General features: G+C 39.9%; 4 protein-coding genes and 1 pseudogene across 6 annotated transcripts; 2 read left to right on the top strand and 3 right to left on the bottom strand.

Annotated features, from left to right (window-relative positions):
- Positions 1–783: 783 nt before the first annotated feature.
- Positions 784–11965, bottom strand: LOC141838647 (phospholipase D beta 1-like). 3 transcript variants are annotated; one of them, XM_074726184.1, is made up of 10 exons: positions 10523–11965; positions 9437–9553; positions 8312–8506; positions 6480–6725; positions 6328–6396; positions 6074–6221; positions 2867–3015; positions 1873–2040; positions 1371–1568; positions 784–1093 (listed from the first exon to the last, which is right to left on the bottom strand). In XM_074726184.1, exons 1-10 carry the CDS (start codon positions 11963–11965, stop codon positions 800–802), a joined length of 3027 nt encoding a protein of 1008 aa, XP_074582285.1. In that variant the 3' UTR covers positions 784–799. The 3 variants fall into 3 exon arrangements, with proteins under 3 accessions (XP_074582285.1, XP_074582286.1, XP_074582287.1); XM_074726185.1 differs by having other exon boundaries at positions 1371–1575; positions 1853–2040; positions 10523–11425; XM_074726186.1 differs by having other exon boundaries at positions 1855–2040; positions 10523–11425.
- Positions 11966–12755: 790 nt separating this feature from the next.
- Positions 12756–13266, top strand: LOC141842435 (uncharacterized). The gene is made up of 3 exons (XM_074730641.1): positions 12756–12908; positions 12970–13119; positions 13210–13266. Exons 1-3 carry the CDS (start codon positions 12756–12758, stop codon positions 13264–13266), a joined length of 360 nt encoding a protein of 119 aa, XP_074586742.1.
- A 431-nt stretch (positions 13267–13697) lies between these two features.
- On the bottom strand, positions 13698–15056 carry LOC141837373 (pirin-like protein). The gene is made up of 7 exons (XM_074724787.1): positions 14947–15056; positions 14802–14851; positions 14688–14726; positions 14579–14607; positions 14439–14501; positions 14262–14365; positions 13698–14169 (listed from the first exon to the last, which is right to left on the bottom strand). Exons 1-7 carry the CDS (start codon positions 15054–15056, stop codon positions 13698–13700), a joined length of 867 nt encoding a protein of 288 aa, XP_074580888.1.
- A 1364-nt stretch (positions 15057–16420) lies between these two features.
- Positions 16421–18512, bottom strand: LOC141841868 (transcription factor bHLH62-like). The gene is made up of 8 exons (XM_074730064.1): positions 17712–18512; positions 17410–17628; positions 17241–17306; positions 17107–17175; positions 16961–17029; positions 16708–16875; positions 16578–16644; positions 16421–16497 (listed from the first exon to the last, which is right to left on the bottom strand). The coding sequence occupies exons 1-8, from the start codon at positions 18510–18512 to the stop codon at positions 16472–16474; spliced, it is 1485 nt and encodes a 494-aa protein (XP_074586165.1). The 3' UTR covers positions 16421–16471.
- A 1557-nt stretch (positions 18513–20069) lies between these two features.
- On the top strand, positions 20070–22493 carry LOC141837372 (putative serine/threonine-protein kinase PBL28; annotated as a pseudogene).
- The last annotated feature ends 37 nt before the right edge of the window (positions 22494–22530 follow it).

The following is a 22530-nucleotide window of genomic DNA, read 5'->3' as shown; positions in this document are numbered from 1 at the left end:
ATAACGTGCACGAATTATGTAGCACCCGCGTCCCACCCCGCCCACGGGCAAAAATGCACTCCCCTTTCTTTTCTTCTGCAAAAGGTGGAATTAGCCAAAAATGCACTCCCCGACACAATAGTCCAGCGGAAGATGCTCGATGATTTATAGGATTTGAATCTAAATTACGATAAATTATTCGAATTTGGGTTGGGACAGTGACGGTTGCGTGTGGAGGTGTACTTTCCAATTTATTTGAATCGATATTTTCAAGATTGGTAAAAAATTAGATAATTAGATTTAAAAAATAAGTTTTATTTTTTTAAAAAAAAAATCTTTGTCGTTACTCTCTCTTTCTTTCTTATTTTCTTTCATTCAAACTTCGTGAATGTAAAATATTCGACTAGTTAACTAACCCTACCGTGAAATGTTTGACTAATTTAACTAATAAGAAAGTCATCGCAACTACTCTTTCAGTTTTATTTTATTTGTTTGGCAGTTTTCTAATTTGATTGTGCTGTTGTGGCATGTATATCGTCTATCACATTTGGTATTATTTCAACCTTCTAGAACTTTTTTTTTTTAATTTTGGAATAAGAAACTAAATTTCCCCTTATTAAATGTGGACTTTGACTTATGGGTAAATGAAATGCAAGTCTTTCCCGAATATTGCCGGCGGCGACCAAAAAATGTTGACTTATGATTGAGCAAATAACTATACTTGTATAGAAAAGCTTATAATTGAGCAATATTTATTATTTACAGAGTAACTATTAGCTATATTCCAACTCCTCAGCTCTGCGAGAGAGTATAAATTAGGCTAAATGGTGAGGTTTTCTTGGATGGCACAAAATGATCCGCAGATGTTGCCACCGACATCTGGGAAGGTCTCGCATCCATGGAGAGGCTTCACTTTGCCATTGCTATCTACATGCACCGGGTACTTCAGCAGGTGCCCTCTCATTTCAGTAATCTCATCAGACACATACTGTTCCCAGTTTTGTTGAGCAAGGTAATTGACACGTCTCATGCATTCCAGGCTCTCTGGACGAGTAAAGCATTCCTCCACAAACCCAATGTGCTCAGCCCATAGAGATAATCTATATCCATAAATCTGCACAGTTTGACCATGATTTCACTTTGATAATTTAATCCAGACAACCATCTTTAACATCTTGCTGGTCAAATATCATCGTTGGAATAGTCTCTTATAGATTAATTAATGTATATGCATCCATCATCCGTGATATCACTATATCATTAGATTATTGATGGATATACATTAATCAATCTTGAAGAGGCAACTGTAAGGATCTCTGTATCCTTAAGATGCTGAAATGTATAAATTTCTAAGTTTCTTTAAAGAATTAAATTGTAGTTTGAGATCTTACCATTCCACGTGGACCAGACATTTTTCTTGCCCATGTATACTGTGGCTGGTATGCTCCTACTGCAATCTCTGTGTCCCTTGTACCTTCCAACGACCTCTGATTGATATTTGCCGATCCCAATATCACGTATTCATCATCCACTATCATGCCCTTCGAGTGTACGTAGATCATAAATCGCCTATTCTTCTTGGCACGCCCCTGATGAAACCAGCACATGCAAGGACTAATGCATTATGAACTGGAGAACATTTACAAATGCAAGTCTGTAACATTTTGGTAAAAATTTGCACCGCCACACCACAACAAATGCCATGTAGAAGGACTAAATTAACAGGAAGCCAAGACATCTAGTGTGAAAATCCTCATACTAACTGAAACAGAACAAAGAAACTGTCCTAAAGCCATAGTCGAAAGCAGATGCATGGAACCTGAAAAAGATCATCTAGAAGTACTTCAATTTTTTACAAAAAGTAAAATTATCTGCATAAGAAAAGAAGTTTACTTGAGGACTGTTTATTGGTGCATTCTGGTTATCATTGGCTAAATCTGGAGCCTCACGGTTACCCAAGCAGAAAAAATTCAGATAGTCTTGGGGTTGGTATGTATCATGAAGACCAGCTTCCTTTAAGGCTGTATAGATTATCTCATACATCATTTGCATAGTTTTTTTCTGAAACAGCAAAAGCTTCACATTATTAGATGCCAAAAACAATAGCAACATAGATAAGATAATTGTATTGTCTATAAACACCAAACTTTGGACAACGCAAATGGACTAATAAAGACACTTTGATGCAAAAAAATGCATCTATGCTTCATTTATCAAGTTACCTTTACTGGAAACAAGCGGATCAGTGAATGTTACCTTTGAAGGATAAGTGAAGATGTTAGTGTTGAAATAGAACGAATAGTGCAGTTGTAGATCCTATTTTACCACAGTGATGTACTATAAGCTTATAAGTTCCTTACTCCGTGAAAGTATATCCACTACTTACCTAGCACATACCTCAAGATTAAATCTCTGTGTTCTTGATTTAGATTTCAACAGTATATGTTTAATAATATCTCTAGATTTCTACCCGTATTCACCTTCACAACCTCCTAATATTACTCTTGACAACGGGCCTCTCTCATTGGTAAAAGGCATCATGGTCACTCTAACTCCATCTTTATCATCTTCCTCAGTTTCAATTATCTTACACACCTAAGTTTCCTTTACATATCAGCAAGCTTACTAAATCATGTCCGCATCACAATCTTAATAAAATTTTTCCTTGGTGATTTGATTGGAAATGTGAACAGTCCAAATTTATAGAAGAAAGGAGTGTAAGAGAAGAAGAAGAGAGGAGATTGAGAGAAAGATAAGAACTAGAGGTTAATTTCCTGTTGCAGGGCAAGTGCTCTGCATGCGTAATCAGATTGTAAGGGCATGTAGCTAAACTACCATTTTGAAGATCTATGTCTATCTTACGTCATTTAAGATGGATAAAAATAACCTGCCAATAGAGAATTCTCTGTATTGGAGCACTGTTTGGATTACCCTCAGGCCACATGGGAATAACTATATATGCAGAGAACTGCTCATTTGCCTTGATTTTGTTTGCGATTTTCAGGGCAATTTCAATTGGAATGAGATTATTAGCACCTGCAAAAGAAATCATTTTTATGCATTTAGTTAAAAAAAAAAGAAAAACTATCATCATAAATAATCAGCACATTGACTGTAAAGCATCAAACTGAATTGGCTGAAAAGATATATTTGAAGGAACAAATCCAAATGATCCCAGAAGCATTAATTATTCTACTTATTTCTTATCCTGTAGAATTTCTTAGAACAACCTATAAAAACATAAAAGATAACAAATATACAGGATAACTGGTTGCTATGAGTAAAATGATATAGAAGTTTACAAGTCTCTTGATCTAGCTTGGATGTCAGTCGCCAAAGTTAGCTAGAAAAGACCAAGTTATGAAGAGCTCTACTAAGCAAGGGTATGAGTTAGGCTTAGTTTATCTGAGCTTCAAAAAGCTTGGGTAAAGTGGGTCGAGGTGCAAGCAATTTATCTTAAGTGAACAGGTATGGGTTTAATTAGTTATCTTAGTGGTTGTAAGGGTTGGTAGGAAGTGGAGTTTAAGTTCATTTTGGAGGTGTGATGATAACAATATGGGCCAATGCTGCCACAGTGGTGATAACCAAGAAGTAAGAACAGACCACATGAGGATAGCAATAAGCTGTTGCCTAGTTGCTAATCTCCTTCCAACAAAAGGTCTCTTTCTATGTGGCCACTTAAGTACCCACAATAGTAGAATGCCACATTGCCCAAGAGCCTAGGTAGATCCAACCTGTCCCTCTAGTGCTTTATAACTGTTGACTAAACTGACTGAACACAATTGGTAGTTTTACAAACATCACCAGTGATACTTAAAAACTTCTATAACTTCACAAAATGACTAAATAATATACAAGGAAATTGGTCCATATTCAAGTTTTGGAAGAAAACGTGCCTTTTGGAATCTCTTAAAAGGCAGCATATAAGTGATACTGTAGTATGCCATGTTATAGAACCAAAACTATCCCAGCACATGTTATAGAACCAAAACTATCCCAGCACAACACATGACATTATATTGGAGAAAACATTAACTAATCAACAGCTGTTACATAACTAGCAGCCTTGTACAACACCGCCTAACTGGAGCATTTATCGGTCGTCTAAGTACATGTCCGTACCACCTTAAACGTGTCTCACGGAGTTTTCCCTCAATAGATGCAACTCCAACTTTCTCTCTAATGCTCTCATTTCTTATTCTGTCCATCTTCGTATGTCCACACATCCATCTTAACATCCTCATCTCCGCAACTCTCATCTTTTGCTCATGTGCTCGAGTCATAGCCCAACATTCAGCGCCATATAACATGGCAGGTCTAATTGCCGTTTTATAGAACTTTCCTTTAAGTTTTAGAGGCATTTTACGATCACATAAAACACCTGATGCTCTCCTCCACTTCAACCATCCTGTTTGTATTCTATGTAAGACATCTCTCTCAATCCCTCCATCGGCTTGCAAAAATGATCCTAAATATTTAAAACTCTCAGTTTCAGACAACTCATCATCTCCTATTTTAATACTTGTCTCACTACGTTCAATATTGCTAAACTTAAATTCCATATATTCTGTCTTTACTCTACTAAGCCTAAAACCTTTCTCTTCTAGTGTTTCTCGCCAAGATTCTAATTTAGCATTTACTCCCTCACGTGTCTCATCTACCAATACAATATCATCTGCAAACAACATGCACCATGGTAAAGTATCTTGAATATGTCCAGTAAGTTCATCCATGATTAGTGTAAAAAGATAAGGACTTAGAGCTGACCCTTGATGTAACCCTATCTTTATTGGAAATGCTTCAGTTAATCCGCCTGAAGTCTTGTAAGTAAAAAAAAATTACATAAATAATTTAAGTAATAATTGATGAGATATTATATAAGAGAGAAGATAGCATGGCCCATATGCCAGTATTGCGCTGGAACAGAGAAATAGTCCACTATTTTCTGTTCAAGAAAATGTAACAACTGCGAGAGAATGGTGTTGACTAGAGTTTGCTTACAAAATATGTGTCACCTCAAGAATTTGAAATTTACATTAATAGTAAAAAGGGATATAATGTGCTAACTCTGAGAGTTATTGTCCAAACAAATGCCTTCTATGAGAGGATTGCTATGGTGTGAATTTTTTTGTATTTAAGAGGGGGAAGAAATATACATTCTTGTTTAGGCAGAAGGAAAGTATTTTTCACACCCTTAATCAATTTCATCAGTAGTAGTACTCCCTACCTATCGCAACTAGAGAACCTAAATTAAAGAGCTAGCATCTAGGACTTGAGTCTCAATTTTCCACCTCTTCTTTAGAGTGGAGTTCCTATTAGTAAAAAAAACATAGAAAAAGTCATTCAACCCACTTTCATATCAATCTAATGTGCATGTATGTCATTCATCATGAAAAATAGCTTATAGTCTTTTTCATAATTTTTAAGCACAGCCAATGTGAGTTAGGAGAACCGAAGTTTTTTTGACACAGCAACTAAAAGATGAATCATAATGGCTCATAGTTAACTTAATGGTCAAATTTAAAACCGATGTTAAAGAATTGGCCAAGTGAACCATGCAAATCCTATCTACTTGGGCTCATAATGGCTCAACTACATGAATTTTATCCATATATCACTAATAATATTCAAACTAAGTTACTTTTTATTACATGAATTAGAATTTTCTTGGGTATTAATCCTTCAGTACTAATTCAAAAGTTACTCAAGTTTGTCACAGAAGATGATATTTACCATTAATTCATACTCCTAAAAAAACATTTGGTGCAATGAAACACAGATGGAACATAATTTTCACTTTTCATATCAATTAGGAGTCAAAAGGGTAAATTGCATCCCACATATTGAGATCCTTTCTATATTCATTTTTCAAAAATATCAAACATTTCAATGCAAAAGATAACAGATTAATTAGATCTCAAAATACTAACATACTGAATTACATGATACATGGCCTACGCATTTTCTCCCTTAACAACAACAACAAAAACTGAAAGACATTAGTCACTTCAGGTAAGAAAGAGAAAGCAGCCATACTCTTTCTAAAGATTCCTGAAGTAGGTTTAGCCAAATAGGGCTAGTGAAATATGCTTACCTAAGTCATTGTTGGAATCCCAATTAAAGGACGAGCCTAGGAAGTACTGATTCTCAATGTAAATGAAGTGTTGTGCAGAACGGATAGCATGTAAATAGGCTGTATGTATGCTCATGTCAATAAGAACATTTTTCCCACAAATGAGATTCTGTTGGATAAAAAATGGAACGGCTATAATTATTCAACTGCTGGCACTCCAGTATATGTTACAAGGAAATGCACACGGATTTGCACTGAATTCACAAAATGTATACCTTGTGAGTTGCTTCTCTCGGATCTTTAGGAAAACCTTTAGCAGAGTTAGAATCAATTGAACGGAACACCTGTGTTTAGACAAAGATCCCTTTCAAACGTTAAAATCATTTAAGAAGCACAGACTATGGCTAGCAATAATGCTAGATTCTACCTGGACATGCCAAGTTTCAGGATCATTATCATTCAGGTACATTAAATCACTTAAACCTATGATATCGGGAATTCTTTGAATCTTCAACAATGAATCATCAGATTTCTTCAACCTTTTGACTCCATTACGTTTTGCTGCTTTTAACCAACGCTCCTCAAAATTCATCAGAACATCATATGCAGCAGGACCTTCGATTCTAGCATACAAATCGTGCCATGGTTGTCTTGGGCCCTTGTTATCAGAACTCTATAAATGGAAACATGTTAGAAACTTGGAATGATGTTGAACTTTCCAGCTTCACAAAAATATCACCCTTCAAATAAATTAGCAGATATATGTTTTCTGCTATTCAGCTATTTTCTTTGCTAGCATCACCAATAAGTTATAGGTCAAAGTTCTTGTAGTTCTTAGGATACTCTTTAGGCATAGAACTTTTGTTTAATTCAAATCTTTCGGCGAGGAACAAAATTGAAGAATGAAAATTTCATATGCAAGTTAAAAGTTAATGTTTCAGAACTCCAACAACAGGATATCTAGAGTAATTTTCATCAACAATTTAGTTTTTCACAACTAATAATTTTATTTTTCAACTCCTGCATTTTTGTAGTTATCTATCAATTAAGATATTCACCCAACAACCATACTCTTGGTTCATAGATTGCTCTAAATGTTTTTTTATTATTTTTTTGAAAAAAAAAATCTCCTGGATATTGTATGTTGATATATAACATGACAATTTTTGGCGACTCACCCACCCACATTTCATTATATAATGTTATCTCAATTTCGAAGCAATGACAAATAATTTTGATCATTATTTGCATCGGTGAATGTTGCCAACTCAAAAAAACAGTTTTATATAAACTAGCTAAGGTGTTCAAGCAATGGTCCATCACAACCAAGGATTAAAAACTCACTGCTCTTTACAAGAGTTTCATAGTACCTGGCTGGAACATAACAGTTTCAACACCATACTATATATGTTGATGATCAACACACTTGGCATGTATCAATGTGTGTCAAGATGAGTTTTATTCTTATAATACTCTTTCACTTAGTTTGTTTAGTTCTAAAAATAAGATTATAGCACTTAGATATTTAATTGAATTAAAATTTTATTGTGCTATACACTATCAATACTATACATTGGGAATATATGTAAAAGTGTATCGAGATGAATTTTGATGGTTTCTTTCATTTAATCTTCTTTGACTTATTTTCTACTTTTAGTAAGAATATATCAATTATAGTCGAATTAAACAGTGTATCAAACTCATTTTTACTTGAACAAGTGTCAAGATGAATTAAAGTAAATTTTGATCATATAATCTTCTTCCACTTATCTTTTCATTTTGAGATGAGGCTGCAGTAGTAAGATAATCAAGTGAATTTGATGTTTGATAATAAGCTTATGCTGGCTCATAATGATGACTTTTCTTGGATATGCAGTTGTAATCTTTATTGCAAGTTATTAGACGAATGCTAAGTTTGATTATGTGCACTTAAATGATGAGTTTGAATCAATTTGGAGCTTCAATTTCGATAACTGTCAAACTTAAAGTTTTCCTGAAGAATGTGAATTGTATTTAGAATTTAAGGGTAGATTCTTGTATGAATAGTGATAAACATGTAGGTGTAGGTTAAGGTAGAATTTCATATGATGATTTTCTTTGGGCTCTGGTCCTTTCATCTTTTCCAACTTGCTTATAGTAGATCAAAACATTCAATCAATTACCCTTAACTGAAAAAATATAACAGAAACAGAAAGAGGAGCAATTGAAACTGAAATCAAGTCGCGAGAACATAATTACTGAGGAAAAATGGAATATTACCGCAAAAGCAGGGTTATAATAGTCGTCCTTGTGCAATGACTGTAATGTCCTAAATAAAGGATGTTCTTGGTTATCATATCGCCCACCACATAAATCAAGCCCTCCAAGAAATGCTGTAATTTTTCTTTTACTATTACCAGCATCTGTGTCCACGATCACTTGTTTCTGGTGATGGGTATAAATAGTTCCTGTTTCCTGATATCAAAAACATCAAACTATTTTTTCTTGTGAAATTTCTTTATAGAAGTGTCAATCAAAAAGGCCATAAAACATGGTAAAAAAACCTATGCTATCTCTGTTCGTTTGGTGTATCACTGTATCTTAATCTCAAGTTCTGGTGATTCAATTTATACTGCAATAGTATAAGTCTACAATAGATGTTTCTTCTTCAGAAATTCCATTTGATCCAACTAGATGCTTTCAAATGTAGTCTCACCTAACAAAATATCTTGTCAACAGATCTTGACTTCATTATGTAGCTTCCAATTCTCAACAGATCTCAAAGTTCATTGGTACTTAGTGTTTGATATGTCAGTAACCTTGTTCTAAGTTTCCCTACATATATCTAAATTTTCTCAACCTATCTTAATCTTGATTGTACCATCTATGCTATCAAAGTTAAGCTAATTTAAATTTAACTCACTTTAGCTGACACCTTAGCATAAAAATCATAGTGCATCTGCATTCAGGTTGTTAGTTGTCTGTTGCCATAGTCAATTCTGAAACTAAATGCTGCAAGCATTATACTAAATAAAAACTAAAAAGGCAATCTATTTAACTTAGAGACTTGAGTTTTACACATTGATATTCTACAGATTTGGTTAAAACTGAACCATTTCCACTTAATATGCTAGTGTGTATTAAGAAAGGGAACATCTTTGACAACAATCATTAATCATACATCTTCTATTACAATAAAGGATTGAGACTCTCATTGACAAATTGTAGTCTGTAGAAAATAAATAGTTTAAGGAGCGAACATCAACAGTGCATTCAAATTGAAATATGCATAATCATGCATTTTTGAAGTTGCATAAAGAGTGAAAAAAATAAACATAGAATCATGGATTTAAGAAACTAATTTTATGTTAACTGATGAAAGATTACATAATACATGAAAATAACCTTTTGTTTTGCAAAACTATGCCGCTTCCCAGCTGAACGGGGGCAAAGCAACACTTGCACAGAGGAGTGTTTGAAAAAATGACGAGTTTCCTCATCATGGGTCCCCATGACACCGCTCTGCATATATAATAATGTGAGAAAAATTGGGAAGCGATAATAACTTCCACACTATCAAATGCACTGAAAGAATAATAAAACATACAAAATACTACTTTGGTTTTGTTGGAATAATATATTATTTTTGTTGAGAAGAATATTTGTAGATAAGAAGAATGATGTATAAGCATCTTCCGGTTGACCAAGGAAGCCTTGCCACATGAAACAACAACATTGTGTTGATGAAAGGAGTAATAACTATACAACAAGCATGTATGACTTCATATAAGACACCAATTAACAAGCTGGTAGATACGATCAAATAAATCTGACAAGAAAAGTAATTTGGAAGTTTCAATGATTGTTCGACACTGTGCATAAAGGTAACATTACTATGTATTAACTATTCTGGATTAAGGCCATATGAACCAACCAATCTTGCAAACAAAAGTGGCTTCTTTGCGATTAATTGCTTATACAATTATGCTTTAATCAAGAAAAAGCTATTTGTGTCACAAGGATATCTAGGAAAATGCACAAACTCACATATACCTGAATCAATAACATAAGGAAAATAAAAAATACAGACAAATCAAATAAGAAAGAATACAGATTCCTATCTAACAGTAAAAGGAACAATAATAATCTGGTTTTTTCTAGCATCATTTAAGAAATATCTAGAAGTAAAGATGGAAAGCGCCATTTTGAGTTTAATGAATAAGTGAGGAAGGCATAGAGCGGCTGTTAAGAGTTTCTACTAATATTTTCATTCTTTTAAAAGAAAGAAGTAAGTGTTTTCATTTGCCACATTCAAGTTCTCTTCGGTAAAAGTGTACTCTGGTTTTGCACACTAAGTTTTTAGTTTGTAAATCCAAATTTCACATAAGTTTGAGGGATATTGAGAACACTTCTTCAAGATGAATATTCGAGGGCAAAATTGGCATAGGGAAACGAAGAAACAAATAAGTAATGGAGGATATTTGGCACTACCGTACGGATACCCAAAATACTCCTCGAAGTTGGATCGTCCCACACAAGAAGCAACACTCTGACTCCTTCCTGAGACTTGGATTTAAGCAGATCCCCAAGAGTAAGGCATGAGTCGTGACCAGTATCCCTTACCAGACGAACTGCATGAAAAACTGACCATCCAATGATGTAAATCAAGCGACGGGCCTGGCTGATTGCATCATAAATGTCATGCCAACACTTCCCATGAACATAATTCATCCCGTTTTCAAGCTTCAGCTCTGGAAGGCAACCATCTGAGACATGGGCGTCCTGGTAAAGTGTGACATTCCCACTTTTCCTCAGAGGGAAGTATGTTCCCGGCACACCGCAGTAAGCAGGACCAGCACTAATCCCATGATGGTACATGGTGAGCTTCGCCACCGGGAAATACTGAATTGATAACTTGAGAACAGCTCCTGCCTTGCATTGTTTCCCATTTGAATCAAGAATTGGATAAAATCCCTCCAGCCTCTCACCGGAGTAAATCCATTCTGCCGGGATAGAAACCGTCCCCATGAGTTGTGCGCCAACGATGTCGTTGTGCTTGACCAAGAACTGAACTTCAGCAGCATGGTGCGCTACTGGGAGATTGAAATGCTGCATCCAAACAGGATTCTCGGTGTTGCTCAACACGTAGGTACGGCCGATCGTCGCGCCAGACACCATAATGGTGACATAGGGGTCGCTGGTGATCGACGGCAACTGTCTCATTTTACCGCTCAAAGTGCTGGTCAGCCGCGGACCGAGCATGTCTCCCAGAGTCTTGGAGAATTGCTCCTTGTTTGGGAGGAACCGCGCCTCGCAAACCCACACATCGAGGCTTCCGTGGAGTAGAAGGACCTTTAGGGACGCCTGGCCTTTGCGGCCTGCGAAAGGCACCATTGGCTGCCCATCGAAGCTTGCCCCGTGAAGGTGATGCGATCCGGCGGAGGGGCTAGGGAGAGTCGCGAAGTGAGGGGAAGAAAAGCTGACGTGGAGGGAGGTGACAGGGTGACCATACACCACCATATCCTGGAGGCGGCCATCGGGAAGAACCTCGATCGGCGACGAAGTGGCCAAGGATGCATGCCTAGAATGCTGGGATGACGCCTCGTAATCGGCGAAGCTGTTGGATCGAGACGGGAAGACAACACTGTGGTGGTGGTGGTGGTGGTGGTGGTGGTGATGGTTGTGGTGGAAAGAGGGGGGATTGGGATCGAAGGGAACGAAATGGGGAATGTGGTAAGGAGGACAGGCATCCGGCGGAGGAGGATGGCGGAAGGAGCCGGAGTGATCGAGGTGTTGGAAAGTCGGAGGGATGGCGACGGAGCCACCGCCGGAGAAGGAATTGGAGGGGAAGAGGTGGCGAGGGGGCGGATGTTGTTGGTACGGGAAGCCAAAGCCGTGAGGATATGCGTCGCCGTCGTTCTTCCGATGATCCATGAAGAGAGAGAGAGAGAGAGAGAGAGAGAGAGAGAGAGACCCGAGGCCGTTATAGAAGGGTCGCATATTTGTTTTTGTGCGTTGGTTGGTTTGGCTATGGTGGAGGGTCGTTTCTGGCACTTATCTCTAACCGTAGATGAGCCTCGCATTGAACGGCTGCGATGCGATGGGATGGGACGGGATGCGACAAAATTTGAGTTGACTGAAGAAACCAAACAATGAATAGATCCAAACAATTTATTATGATTTTCTACACAATTTAATTTTTAAAATTTTTAAAATTTTTAAAATCATTTTCTACATAATATATTCGAGTCTGTCTTTCTTCAAACAACTATATTATTTATATTGAACGATCGGACAGTCCAACCATTAAAAAAGAAGCTCCTGCGATCTCTGTTTGAATCCGTAAAACGTGATGATGTCCTCGAGGTAAAAGTTTCACGTGTGAGCATGCGACGGGAAAGTGATTGAAGAAGACCTCTACATCTGGACGCACTCTGCACCACCAATCGATCGAGAGAGAGAGCGAGAGCGTTGATCGAGCTAACCGAGCCTTCCATAGAGTAGGACAGTTTCCCTTCTAATTAAGCCTGCCCTGCTCCTCCACTTTAAGAGGACTGAACTGCAGTCGCGTCAAATCAAGAGATGCATCTTGTTACAATTTGGCAATGCATGAAAGACCGCCCCACAGGCACCTGAGAGAAGGAGAAGGAGAAGGAGAAGGAGCTGCTCCTCTACTACTCTATGAATACGATCGAGCGGCTAAACTGTTGAGTGGTTGCGGGAGATGGTGAGGGGAAGGCGCCAGATTCCGGCGTTTGGCAACTGGAATTATTCCGATGAACCCATCACTCAGCGCTTTGAATCAGCAGATGGAGAGCTTGTCAAGTATGAAGAAGCAGCGGCAGCCCCGGTGAAACCCGTCGCCTGCCAAAAGAAGGTACACAGAATTCTGCGCGCGCACCTTCGTCTGATATATATACGATGTTTGCTCGTTTCAGGTGAGGAAGGGAGGTGGTGAAAAGGGGAAGAAGCAGCGAGCTTGTGAAGCGAGAGTGGCGGCAGAGAGGATGCCCAGGAGAGCTCCCAAGGCTGTGGACGAGGATCTCTACAAGATCCCACCTGAGCTCCTCTGCCGAAAGCCAAAGAGGGTAACTCATGAACACTGACTAACTAACCATGGTTGATTGACTCCATCGATCTTGAACTGTTCTGTTTTTTTTTTTGTTTCCGTGGCCGAGTGGACGCAGAATTGGAGTCTGTGGCGGCCATGTCTGGGCCTCAACTGTGTCGCCTGACACGGTGAAGACAATGCTGGCGTTGCTGATTGAGAAGGCAGCTAGCGCCTAGCAGAATTGATTGTATGATGACGAGCGAGTGTCATGATCGATCGTTTCTTGCTTCTGCTTTCAGTTTCCTGTGCGTCAGACTGTCATTTCATCTCGACAGCAGTCTGGGAACATCTATTCGGTGTATTTTGCTATAGTGGCGATGCTGGTTTTCCCTGTGGCTTCCTTAATAATTTAAACGTGTTCTGGAAATCTTGATCTTTTTCTCTGATTAAGCGCCAGTCTTCCTAATGCTAACAATCAAACCAAAGGTTTAGTTATTAACAAAACCAAACTAAAGTATATAATTTAGTTGTTCTTGGCGCCATCCAAATTCCAAGTGAAGTTGTTCTTGCCATCTTTTTATTTTATTCTGATTTTTCAATGTATAATTTCTTCGATTAGTTCCTTCGTTGGAATCCATTTCGGTTGTTTCGGAAGTCCTGAATCGCCTCCTCTACCTCTGCCTCCGTGTTCATGACGAAGGGCCCTCGATGCACCACCGCCTCTCCCACCGGCCGGCCGCCGATCAGCAGAAACCTCAGCGGCTTCTCCGACGACCGGTTCCAAACCTCGACCCCGTCGCCGTCGCCCAGCAGCACAGCCTGCATCTCCGTCGCGGGCGGCGCTCCAGGGTGGCCGAACACCCCTGCCCCCTCGACGACGTAGGCGAAGGCGTTCCACGACCGTGGAACGGGCTGGCGGACCTGCGCGCCCGGCTTCAATGTGAAATCCAGGAACATGATCGGCGTGACAGTGTCGACCGCCGAGCGCACACCGTTAGACTCTCCGACGATTACGGCGACGTTGAAGTCTCCCTTCTCGACCCTGGCCACGTCCCTGCTCTCGACTTCCATGCACCGTGGCTCCAGCCTTTATTTACGAATCAATAATTCCAATCCCCATCAACTACGTACATGAACGAAGGAAACCAAAAAAAGAAAAGAAAAGAGTGAAACCAGTACATTTTACGTTCGGAGGAGAGATTGATCCATAGCTGCAATGCTTTACTTTGGCCTTCTCCGGCACTCATCTCAGAGTGAATGATCCCTCTGCCCGTGTTCAACCACTGAAGATGGAAGCAATCACATATCAATAAATTCAGAGGCGAGATTTGATGATGAGTTGCCGGAAACAATCACCTGCACATCTCCTGCTTTCAGGATGCTTTTGTGGCCATTGAAATCTTGGGAAGCAAAGGCTCCCTGCGACAAAAGTACAACTCAACGCCAATCACAATCTTCATAAATTTCACGTAGATACGTTGTTAGCTAGCTATTACCTCTAACATGTATGTTATTGCTTCAAAACCTGTCAAGGAATAGGAATTGTTGATCTTTTCGGATATCTGACAAGTAAACGACTACACGACAGACATGAGCAGTGCAGACCTTTATGAGGGTGATCCGGAAATCCAGCAGGTGAAGAGACTGCAATTACAGATGAGTTAAAACTGTTAGAAAGAACTCAGATTTGAAGGCAAACTGTGAAAATCATTGACAAACCAGTGAACTCGTCTAGCAGGATGAAAGGATCCAAGAATTTAGCATCTTCCCTGCAATTCCAACACCAACACTACTTCTTGACATGCATGGAATATAATAATTTGAAGGAGAGGATTGGAAGTAAATGGAATATCACGCTGAGCACCTTCCTATACTTCTCTTGATGGTGATGCCATCGCTCTCTAGCAGACACTGGGCAAAGACCACCTTTAAGACATGCCTGGGAACTTCAAAGCTTGGCGTCTCATGGTCCATTGTCTATGTCCCTTGAGAGGAAGAGATGGGTTTGTCTTATACATCAGTACTGTCAAGAATGCAATATATAGTCCGAAGATAAAGAACAGGATCAGAAAGACAACCAAAATAGCGGAGATGTACCTAGAAAATCTCTCAATAAAAAAAAGTTGTAATGTTGCAAATAGAACAAAATTACAAAACAGGTAGTTTTTTATTTTGGATCTTTGTATTTAAGAGAGATGGAGGGGAAAGTCTAACAATATGGAAACTGAGGAATAAAAATAATGTATTTGGTACCAAAATAACTGTCAAAATTAAAGCAGCCATCAAAAAAGAAATTATAGAAATATTAAAAAAATACTTGTCACTGTTGGAGAAAATATTTTCTATTTTTGCAAAAATCCAAAGACATGATATTGATGAAATTATCAGTTAATATTTTATAGTTATTTTAATAATATATATTATCGGATTGCTAGGAATTAGTTATGAGTAGGATAAATTTTGGAAGGTTCACCATAAAAATTATATATAATTAATAGCATACCATATAGGACAAAAAATAACATTCTATATGTTTACCTCCCATTTATCTCCAATGATTATTATGAAGATTTTTCATTTTTTTCATCCTAAAAGTATTGTTTTATTTTAAATATTATTATAATAATTTAGTCAAAATTATTAATCATGGTAAAATAAATTTTCTCCAACTTAGTCAAAATTACTACATATGAAATATTTATATATTAAAATACTCATTTTTAATTCGATCAAAATTATTTCAATCTATTAAAAAAACTTTAACTTTTGGTCTTTTAAAATCTCTTCGTTAACCTACCATCCAATTATTATTTTTATTAATACATCATACTCTTATTATTAATGTTGCATCTGCTATTTTATTTTTTATACCAACAATTAAAAAGGTTTTTATCCTACTTGTTATATCAAAAACTAAATCAAAGAATAATCTTGTTACAAGATGTATTTTTTAATCACAATTTAATATTATTTTTGCAACTATATAATTTTGACCAAAATTATGCAAAATGGAGCAATTTGACCAAAATTATTTATAGTAATTTTCATTAAAAAAAACTACTATAATAGTGCTACAAACGTTATTTTTAATTAAAAAAACATGTAATTCCCTTTTAATGGTAACAAAATTAAGAAGCATTCTTTAAAAAAAATCCCCTAAAATTAAAATTTTGATATTTTAATAATTTTATCAAATCTTGAACCTCATGATTTTTTTATATTAATTTAGGTACTGCCAACAACAATCGTCAGAAGTAAACAATCATGGTAACACTCAGTTTTACTTAAAGAACGTAACACTGCTTCATTTTACTGTAAAATCAGATATTTTTTCAAACAATGCTCCTCCACTCCCAGGCTTTCAATTGTTACAAACCTTGTGCTCGAAGTTATGAACTTGTTCTGTAGCAATCTCCTGGTTATATACAGAGGCCCCAATCAGAGTTCCTTCTGCTATCTGTTGAAGCCAATTTATAAGCTATTCCATATACTTACCACACAAATGATCATGTTCAAAGTTGATCTGAGCAGCAGTCTGCAGGCCTTCCCAAAATTCCGCAAGCTGAAACGATAAACAGTCTTCAGTTAAAGATCTGGTTAGATGATCGATAATTGCATTCTTTACCTGAGGAGTAGCATCCGCAAGTCCATCCATGGCAGCCAATTGCATTGTTTGAGTCTGAGGATTCAAGAACTGTGCTTCGAGGCCTGAAGTATGAGGACATGGATATGCTGCTGCAGTCGCCATTTCTGCTGGATAAAGTGGCCCTGGCATTGTCCCACTCACTCGGTACTTGTAAATTAACAGGTGCACACCAAAGTAAGGTTGTTGGAATTCAGGAAGAATGATGCATGGGGAGGGAGATTGCGAAACTTACTTCTTTTGGAAGGAGATTTTCCATGTTTTCGAGTTGAGGATTCAGCGTGGTCAGCTTCATGGAGAGGAACTGAAAAATAACAAGCAGAATAAAAGGGATTCAGGTAAAAATTCCAGCTCACAAGATCGATCTGCAAACGTTGATACCTCGACTTGCTGTTGCAACGACTGCACGTAGTTTATGATCTCGTCGAGCATCACGGCTTTACCAGTAACCTGCGATCCAAATTTTAGTAGGGAAGGGAGAGATCTGAAACTCGCAAAGGCGGCAAGTTCAGTACCTTGTTGCAACCAGGCACGAGATCCTGCAGGAACTTCATCCTCTTGCTGATCTTCTCTCTTCTCACCTGTCGAAAGAGAAAGAGGGCGGGCGATGAATCCATTGCATCGCTGAGTCTCTGAAACAGAGAACACAAGTGGCAGATGAATAGTGATTCCTTGTCTACTCACTCTCTCAGCCAGGCTGTGAGCATCAGTGGCTTGTCCTCTTCTTGCTCTCACGTGGATGTAGTCCTTCGGTGGCTCGCTATCGTTATCTTTGCTGGATTTCCGACCGGTATCTCCGTCTTGCTCAATGTTCATCGTGGCCTCCTCTGCAGCACCAGAATTCTCTACGGCGCCATTTGTTTTGCCTGATTTGGATCTCTTTGCATCAGAATTCTCTGCCATCTTCACTTGAAAATTTGTCAATTTAAATTTAACGGCAAAAATTTTGGCGAAAGAAGCAAGATGGAGAAGAAATTTGATAGTACATTTGTTGGATTGGTGGCGGATTCCTTTCCTTTATCCTTGGCAGGGACCTTTCTTTTCTTTGAATTGTTGTCGCTGATTCCTCTCAAGGTCAAGGAAGATGCCTCCGCCGTAACCCTGTCGGAGGTCGACGAGTCCTCTTGCCCATCGCCGACCTCCGACCCCTGCGGCTTTAGAAATCTCCCAAATTGAGACCTCGTCTCCATCTCCAGTTGGGCGCCGCCAGTACGATATCCAGTGAGAGACTTGCTGCACGAGGGCCCCGGAAGCTGCACGGGAGTCTCCGGGAGCCGGAATTTTCCTTCGAAGCTGGGGGAGAACATTCCTCCACTTCGAGAAAGACTCGCGGCTCCATCCGCAAACCATTGGTCGTCCGAGAACGGCATGCAGCGGGCTCCAGTCTCTGGATTCACGGGAACTAGGAGGCCTCCCCGGCCATGTCGGCGATCCACGGCGGAAAGGTTAAGCTGCGGAGGGGAGTTCAAGGGACTGCTGTAGCTAGAATTTTTGGCGCCATGGCGTTGAGAACCCGTGGACATCTCATCGGAGTTGCATATGGTCTCCATCCGACCGATGAGCTCTCCTATGACGGCGCCATCGTACGAGATTATCGGGTGGGAGAGCGGGGACGAGACGAGAGAGCCGAGCGCCGACTCCAAGTCGCCGTCGTGGGTCACAGGCTGCTTCCAGACGACGTTACGAAAGCGGCTCGATGATTGCTTGGACGAGCCAGAGCGCATCCCCGGCGGCGGCTGGACGTCGCCGGAATGGCCGTCGGAGCTCCAAAAAGCTTCCTTTTCCATCGGGAAAGGCAGAGCGCCGAATTCAGCGGAAAGCCCGAGAGGAGCGAATTTGACAGGACTAGCAAGAAGGGGCATAACTGTAATTTCACATTCTTCATCATATTTAAAAACAGATAAATAAGTTTAGATCATCTAATCAATTATGATTTATTAAAATAATATTATTATTTATTTATTTATTTTTTCTGCAATTGGCTGCACTATTTAATTCAGAACTACTATTTGTTGTTGGTGTAGCCAGCGACATGCCATGTCTCGATGTGGCCACACACGATTAACTTCTTTGGCGATTCAAACTCACAGATTTCTTCCACAACATTCTTGAGCCAAAGGACGCACAGGGTTGGTTGCCTTTTCTAATTGTTCTCTTCATTCTTCAAATTTAGACTTTGATCAGTGCCATCGTCTTAATTTGTTTCTTTCATGTTTATTGTCTTCTGAAAGAGAGAGATAGAGAGAGAGAGGGAGGAGGAGGAGGAGGAGGAGGAGGAGGAAGCATCAAGGCTCGCTTTACAGAGCTGGCTTTTACTTTTAGCTCTCACCAAACTTCTCATGTGGCACTGCTTTTTTAATCTCACCATTTTAATATCTCACACAAGGTCAAAAACCTCTTCAGACAACGAGCATCAAATATGTTAAAGGAGCTCCAATTATATCCTCCAATGGTAGCTAGTACAGTAGCCGGAAGGCCCAAATCAAAGATTGAATAAATAAATGGGAAGAGAGAGTGAGAGAGAGAGAGAATCTGGTCAAGATCTAACAACCACCCTGCAGGGCTCAACTTAATCGTATATAAGAAAGAACTGCTCACCCATTCCCCACACACATCCATCATCGATGTGCACAACCTGACGGCTGATGCAACTTGAGCTCGAGACCTTTTAAGGTTCATGCATCTCAAACGTAAGTCCACGCCCCTCACTGTGTTGGATAACATGCAGTTACCTTCAATCATTGGAATACATGGATAGAGGCATGTGTTGTGTAGCTTAAAGGTGCTAAAGCCTAAAGGAGTACTCAAGTAAGGGAGTGTGTCATTGGAAGAGGTGAGGAAGAATCAAAAGGCACAATGATTAGATGTAGCTAGCTAGGTGTTGGTTTATGGATCAGTGCTATGGTTTTCTCAGGCAATAGTACTAAAAATACAGAGAAACAAAAATTGAATGAAGGTCTAATTAATCAATATTAGTATTGTTGTATATATATAAATTAACAAGATAATCCAGGAATGGTGACTAAGGCATGACGCATGAGCAAATCTATATGGTCTTTTATAATAGAATGAATAGGTAGAGAAGCCAAAGATCTCACTGTCAACCTTATAGTTCCAATGCAACGTACTGAGAAATCGATCTTCACAAGGCCTCAAAAAGACAAGAACAATTAGGAACAGATTCTATATATAGAGGCAATAGCTCTTGGAGACTAAAAAATGGGGAGATTGATCCGTCCTCATCCTTCCCGTCATAATGTTGTCTGTGGCTTGGCCTTCCATGCTTAGGCACACACGCCGTCGCTTCTTTGCTCCATCTTCAAAAGTAAGCTGGGAACGAGAATATGAAGGTTTCAGTGCTTCTCTGCATCATCTCTTATTTCCTCGCCATTGTTGGAGCTCAGCAGCAGTTTACAGGTCTTTTAATTTATGCATTACATTTCATTCCTTTGTTAATTATCATTAGTATATTTGTTGAAATTTGTTTCCGACAGATTGCGGCTTGGATTTGGAGGCATTCCCTTACAGTCCCGTAGGAGAATGTGTTCATCCAGATTCTGGGCGAGTGAGAGTGTGGAACAACGTCAGGACCACCCGATGCTGCCGCCATGGCCTCAACTTCTTCTCGAGAGCCGTCGCCAACTCCTCAGCGCCTGACCAACCCATTCTTCTGGATCCGCAGCGGTGGGCCGATTGCACCGCCCTCCTTCCTCACCGTGTCGATGCCTCCTTGGCTTCCTGTGGGTTCGACCAACTCCACCAACCGAACTCTACTTGCGCCGCCCTCACTCCCTCCTCGCTCACCGCTACTGTTGGTCCTGCTTTCGACGCACTCATCGCCACCTGTTCGGAGCTCAATCCTGTAACTTTTCTGACCGCTTGCTCGAGCTGCACCGATAGGATCTCCGAGGCGATACAGGCCGTCGTCAAGCATTTCAAGGTTGATGATAATGACAGCGAGAAGGCAGTTTGTAGCGTCGCCACCGTTACGGCAGTTGCCTCTTCTAGGATCGCCAACGACACTTGGACTGCTGACTACTACCGGTGCTTGGCGGCCATGGATTCCCAAGGTAGATTTTGTTTCGCACATGTGGACAGTTCCTACGCTTTCGACTTGTGCTAATTCTAAGTTTTTCTTCTTGTTTCTTCTTAGATAACACATCGGCGAGTAGAAAGCTGCGTAAGTGCCATGATTCATTGAGAGTACTCTTCCTCGCCATTATCATCAAATCAAGCAATTAACTGTTCTCACGCGTATAGATTGTTGTGTGTTCAGGTGTTTTGGCCACATGCATATACATATTGGGGATTCTGCTTGCAGCGACGGTGTCTTTCCTTCTCATCGCTCTGTGGCAGATTAAGATTAGGAAAGGGCACGAACACAAAAAAGGCACATTCTTGTTCGTGTACTCATTCAGAGATTAGGAACATGGCTAATGATACAAATAGATGTTCTTAATTTGCAGGCAGCGATGCAGCAGAGAAAGACACTAGCGCATGGTCCGGCCTCTACCGATTCTCCAAAGCAGAGATTGAGAAGGCAATCAACTATAGCAGTGAGGGATTCCTGGGCGCAGGCAGTGCAGGCCGAGTCCACCAAGGTGTGCTTCCCAGCGGGCAGCTCGTGGCGATCAAGCACATCTACACCAGCGCCACCAACAACTCGTTCACTCGGGAAGTCGAAGGCCTCTCCAGAGTTAGACATCACAATCTCGTCTCCCTCCTCGGTTACTGCGATGAGGACGGGGATAGGTTTCTGGTCTACGAGTTCTGCTCCAATGGCAACTTGGCACAGAAATTAAGTAAAGCCATAAACCAGTTGTTCTCAAAATATATGCATGGCGGAGCACTGACTTGATTTTCTTGCAGGAGGAGAGCCTGTTCTTCCATGGGGAAAACGGGTTGAGATATTGAGAGATTGTTCGGTTGGGCTGAGGTTTCTTCATATCCACCCTGATGGATGCATTGTCCATAGAGACATCAAGGTGGAGATTTTCTGGAGCTTGTTGGATGGCAAACTTAATTTCTAGTTGAATATTGAACAGGGTCTTTTAATTTGTGCGTTGGTTTTCAGCTCACAAACATTCTCCTGACGGATAAGATGGAACCCAAGCTTTCCGACTTCGGCCTGGCGAAGATGGTGGGGATGAAGGAGACACAGTGCTTCACTGACATCAGAGGAACCATTGGCTACATGGATCCTGAGTACATGTCGAATGGAAACCTCACCTGCGCCAGTGACATCTACAGCTTCGGAATTGTAATCTTGCAAGTTTTGTCAGGGCGGAAAGTGATCGAACTGAACACCCAGGCACGAGATTCTCTGACCAGAGCGGTATGAAATTAACCAAATGCAGCATCGCAGTCCTGTCTATCAGCTGATCTGCTGATTGCTTGAAAACTATATATGCGTGCAGGCCAGGGATGCGTCGGCAGGGAAGCGGCCGCTCACTGACTTTGTTGATCCGCGCCTCCAGGGACAAGTGAATTTGGACGACTTCAAGTCGATCTTGCGCGTCGCTGTTCTCTGTGTGTCAGGTTCGAGCAAAGGGCGTCCACGGATCAAGGACCTTGTTGAAGAACTAGAGAAAACATGCAGTAACACTAATATGCAGCGTGAAGTAAGCGGGCATATCTACGCAAGGCAATATCAATCTCCAGAAGTAACAGAGGTACGTAAACACGAATTTTTTTGGTTTGTTTTGTTTTAGTAAAACATTGGTCTATCATAAATCTACGACCATACTGTTTATTTTGGATAGGTTTGAGTTAGATTGGAGTGCCTTCGGATGAAGGCAAGAATAA

Source organism: Curcuma longa, chromosome 11 (genome assembly GCF_044706935.1).
Source record: "Curcuma longa cultivar G26 ecotype Majalengka, Jawa Barat chromosome 11, ITB_CL_G26_1.1, whole genome shotgun sequence".
Classification (NCBI taxonomy): Eukaryota; Viridiplantae; Streptophyta; class Magnoliopsida; order Zingiberales; family Zingiberaceae; genus Curcuma; species Curcuma longa.
Note: the sequence above shows the minus strand (reverse complement) of the source record. Positions and strands in the feature narration are given on the sequence as shown.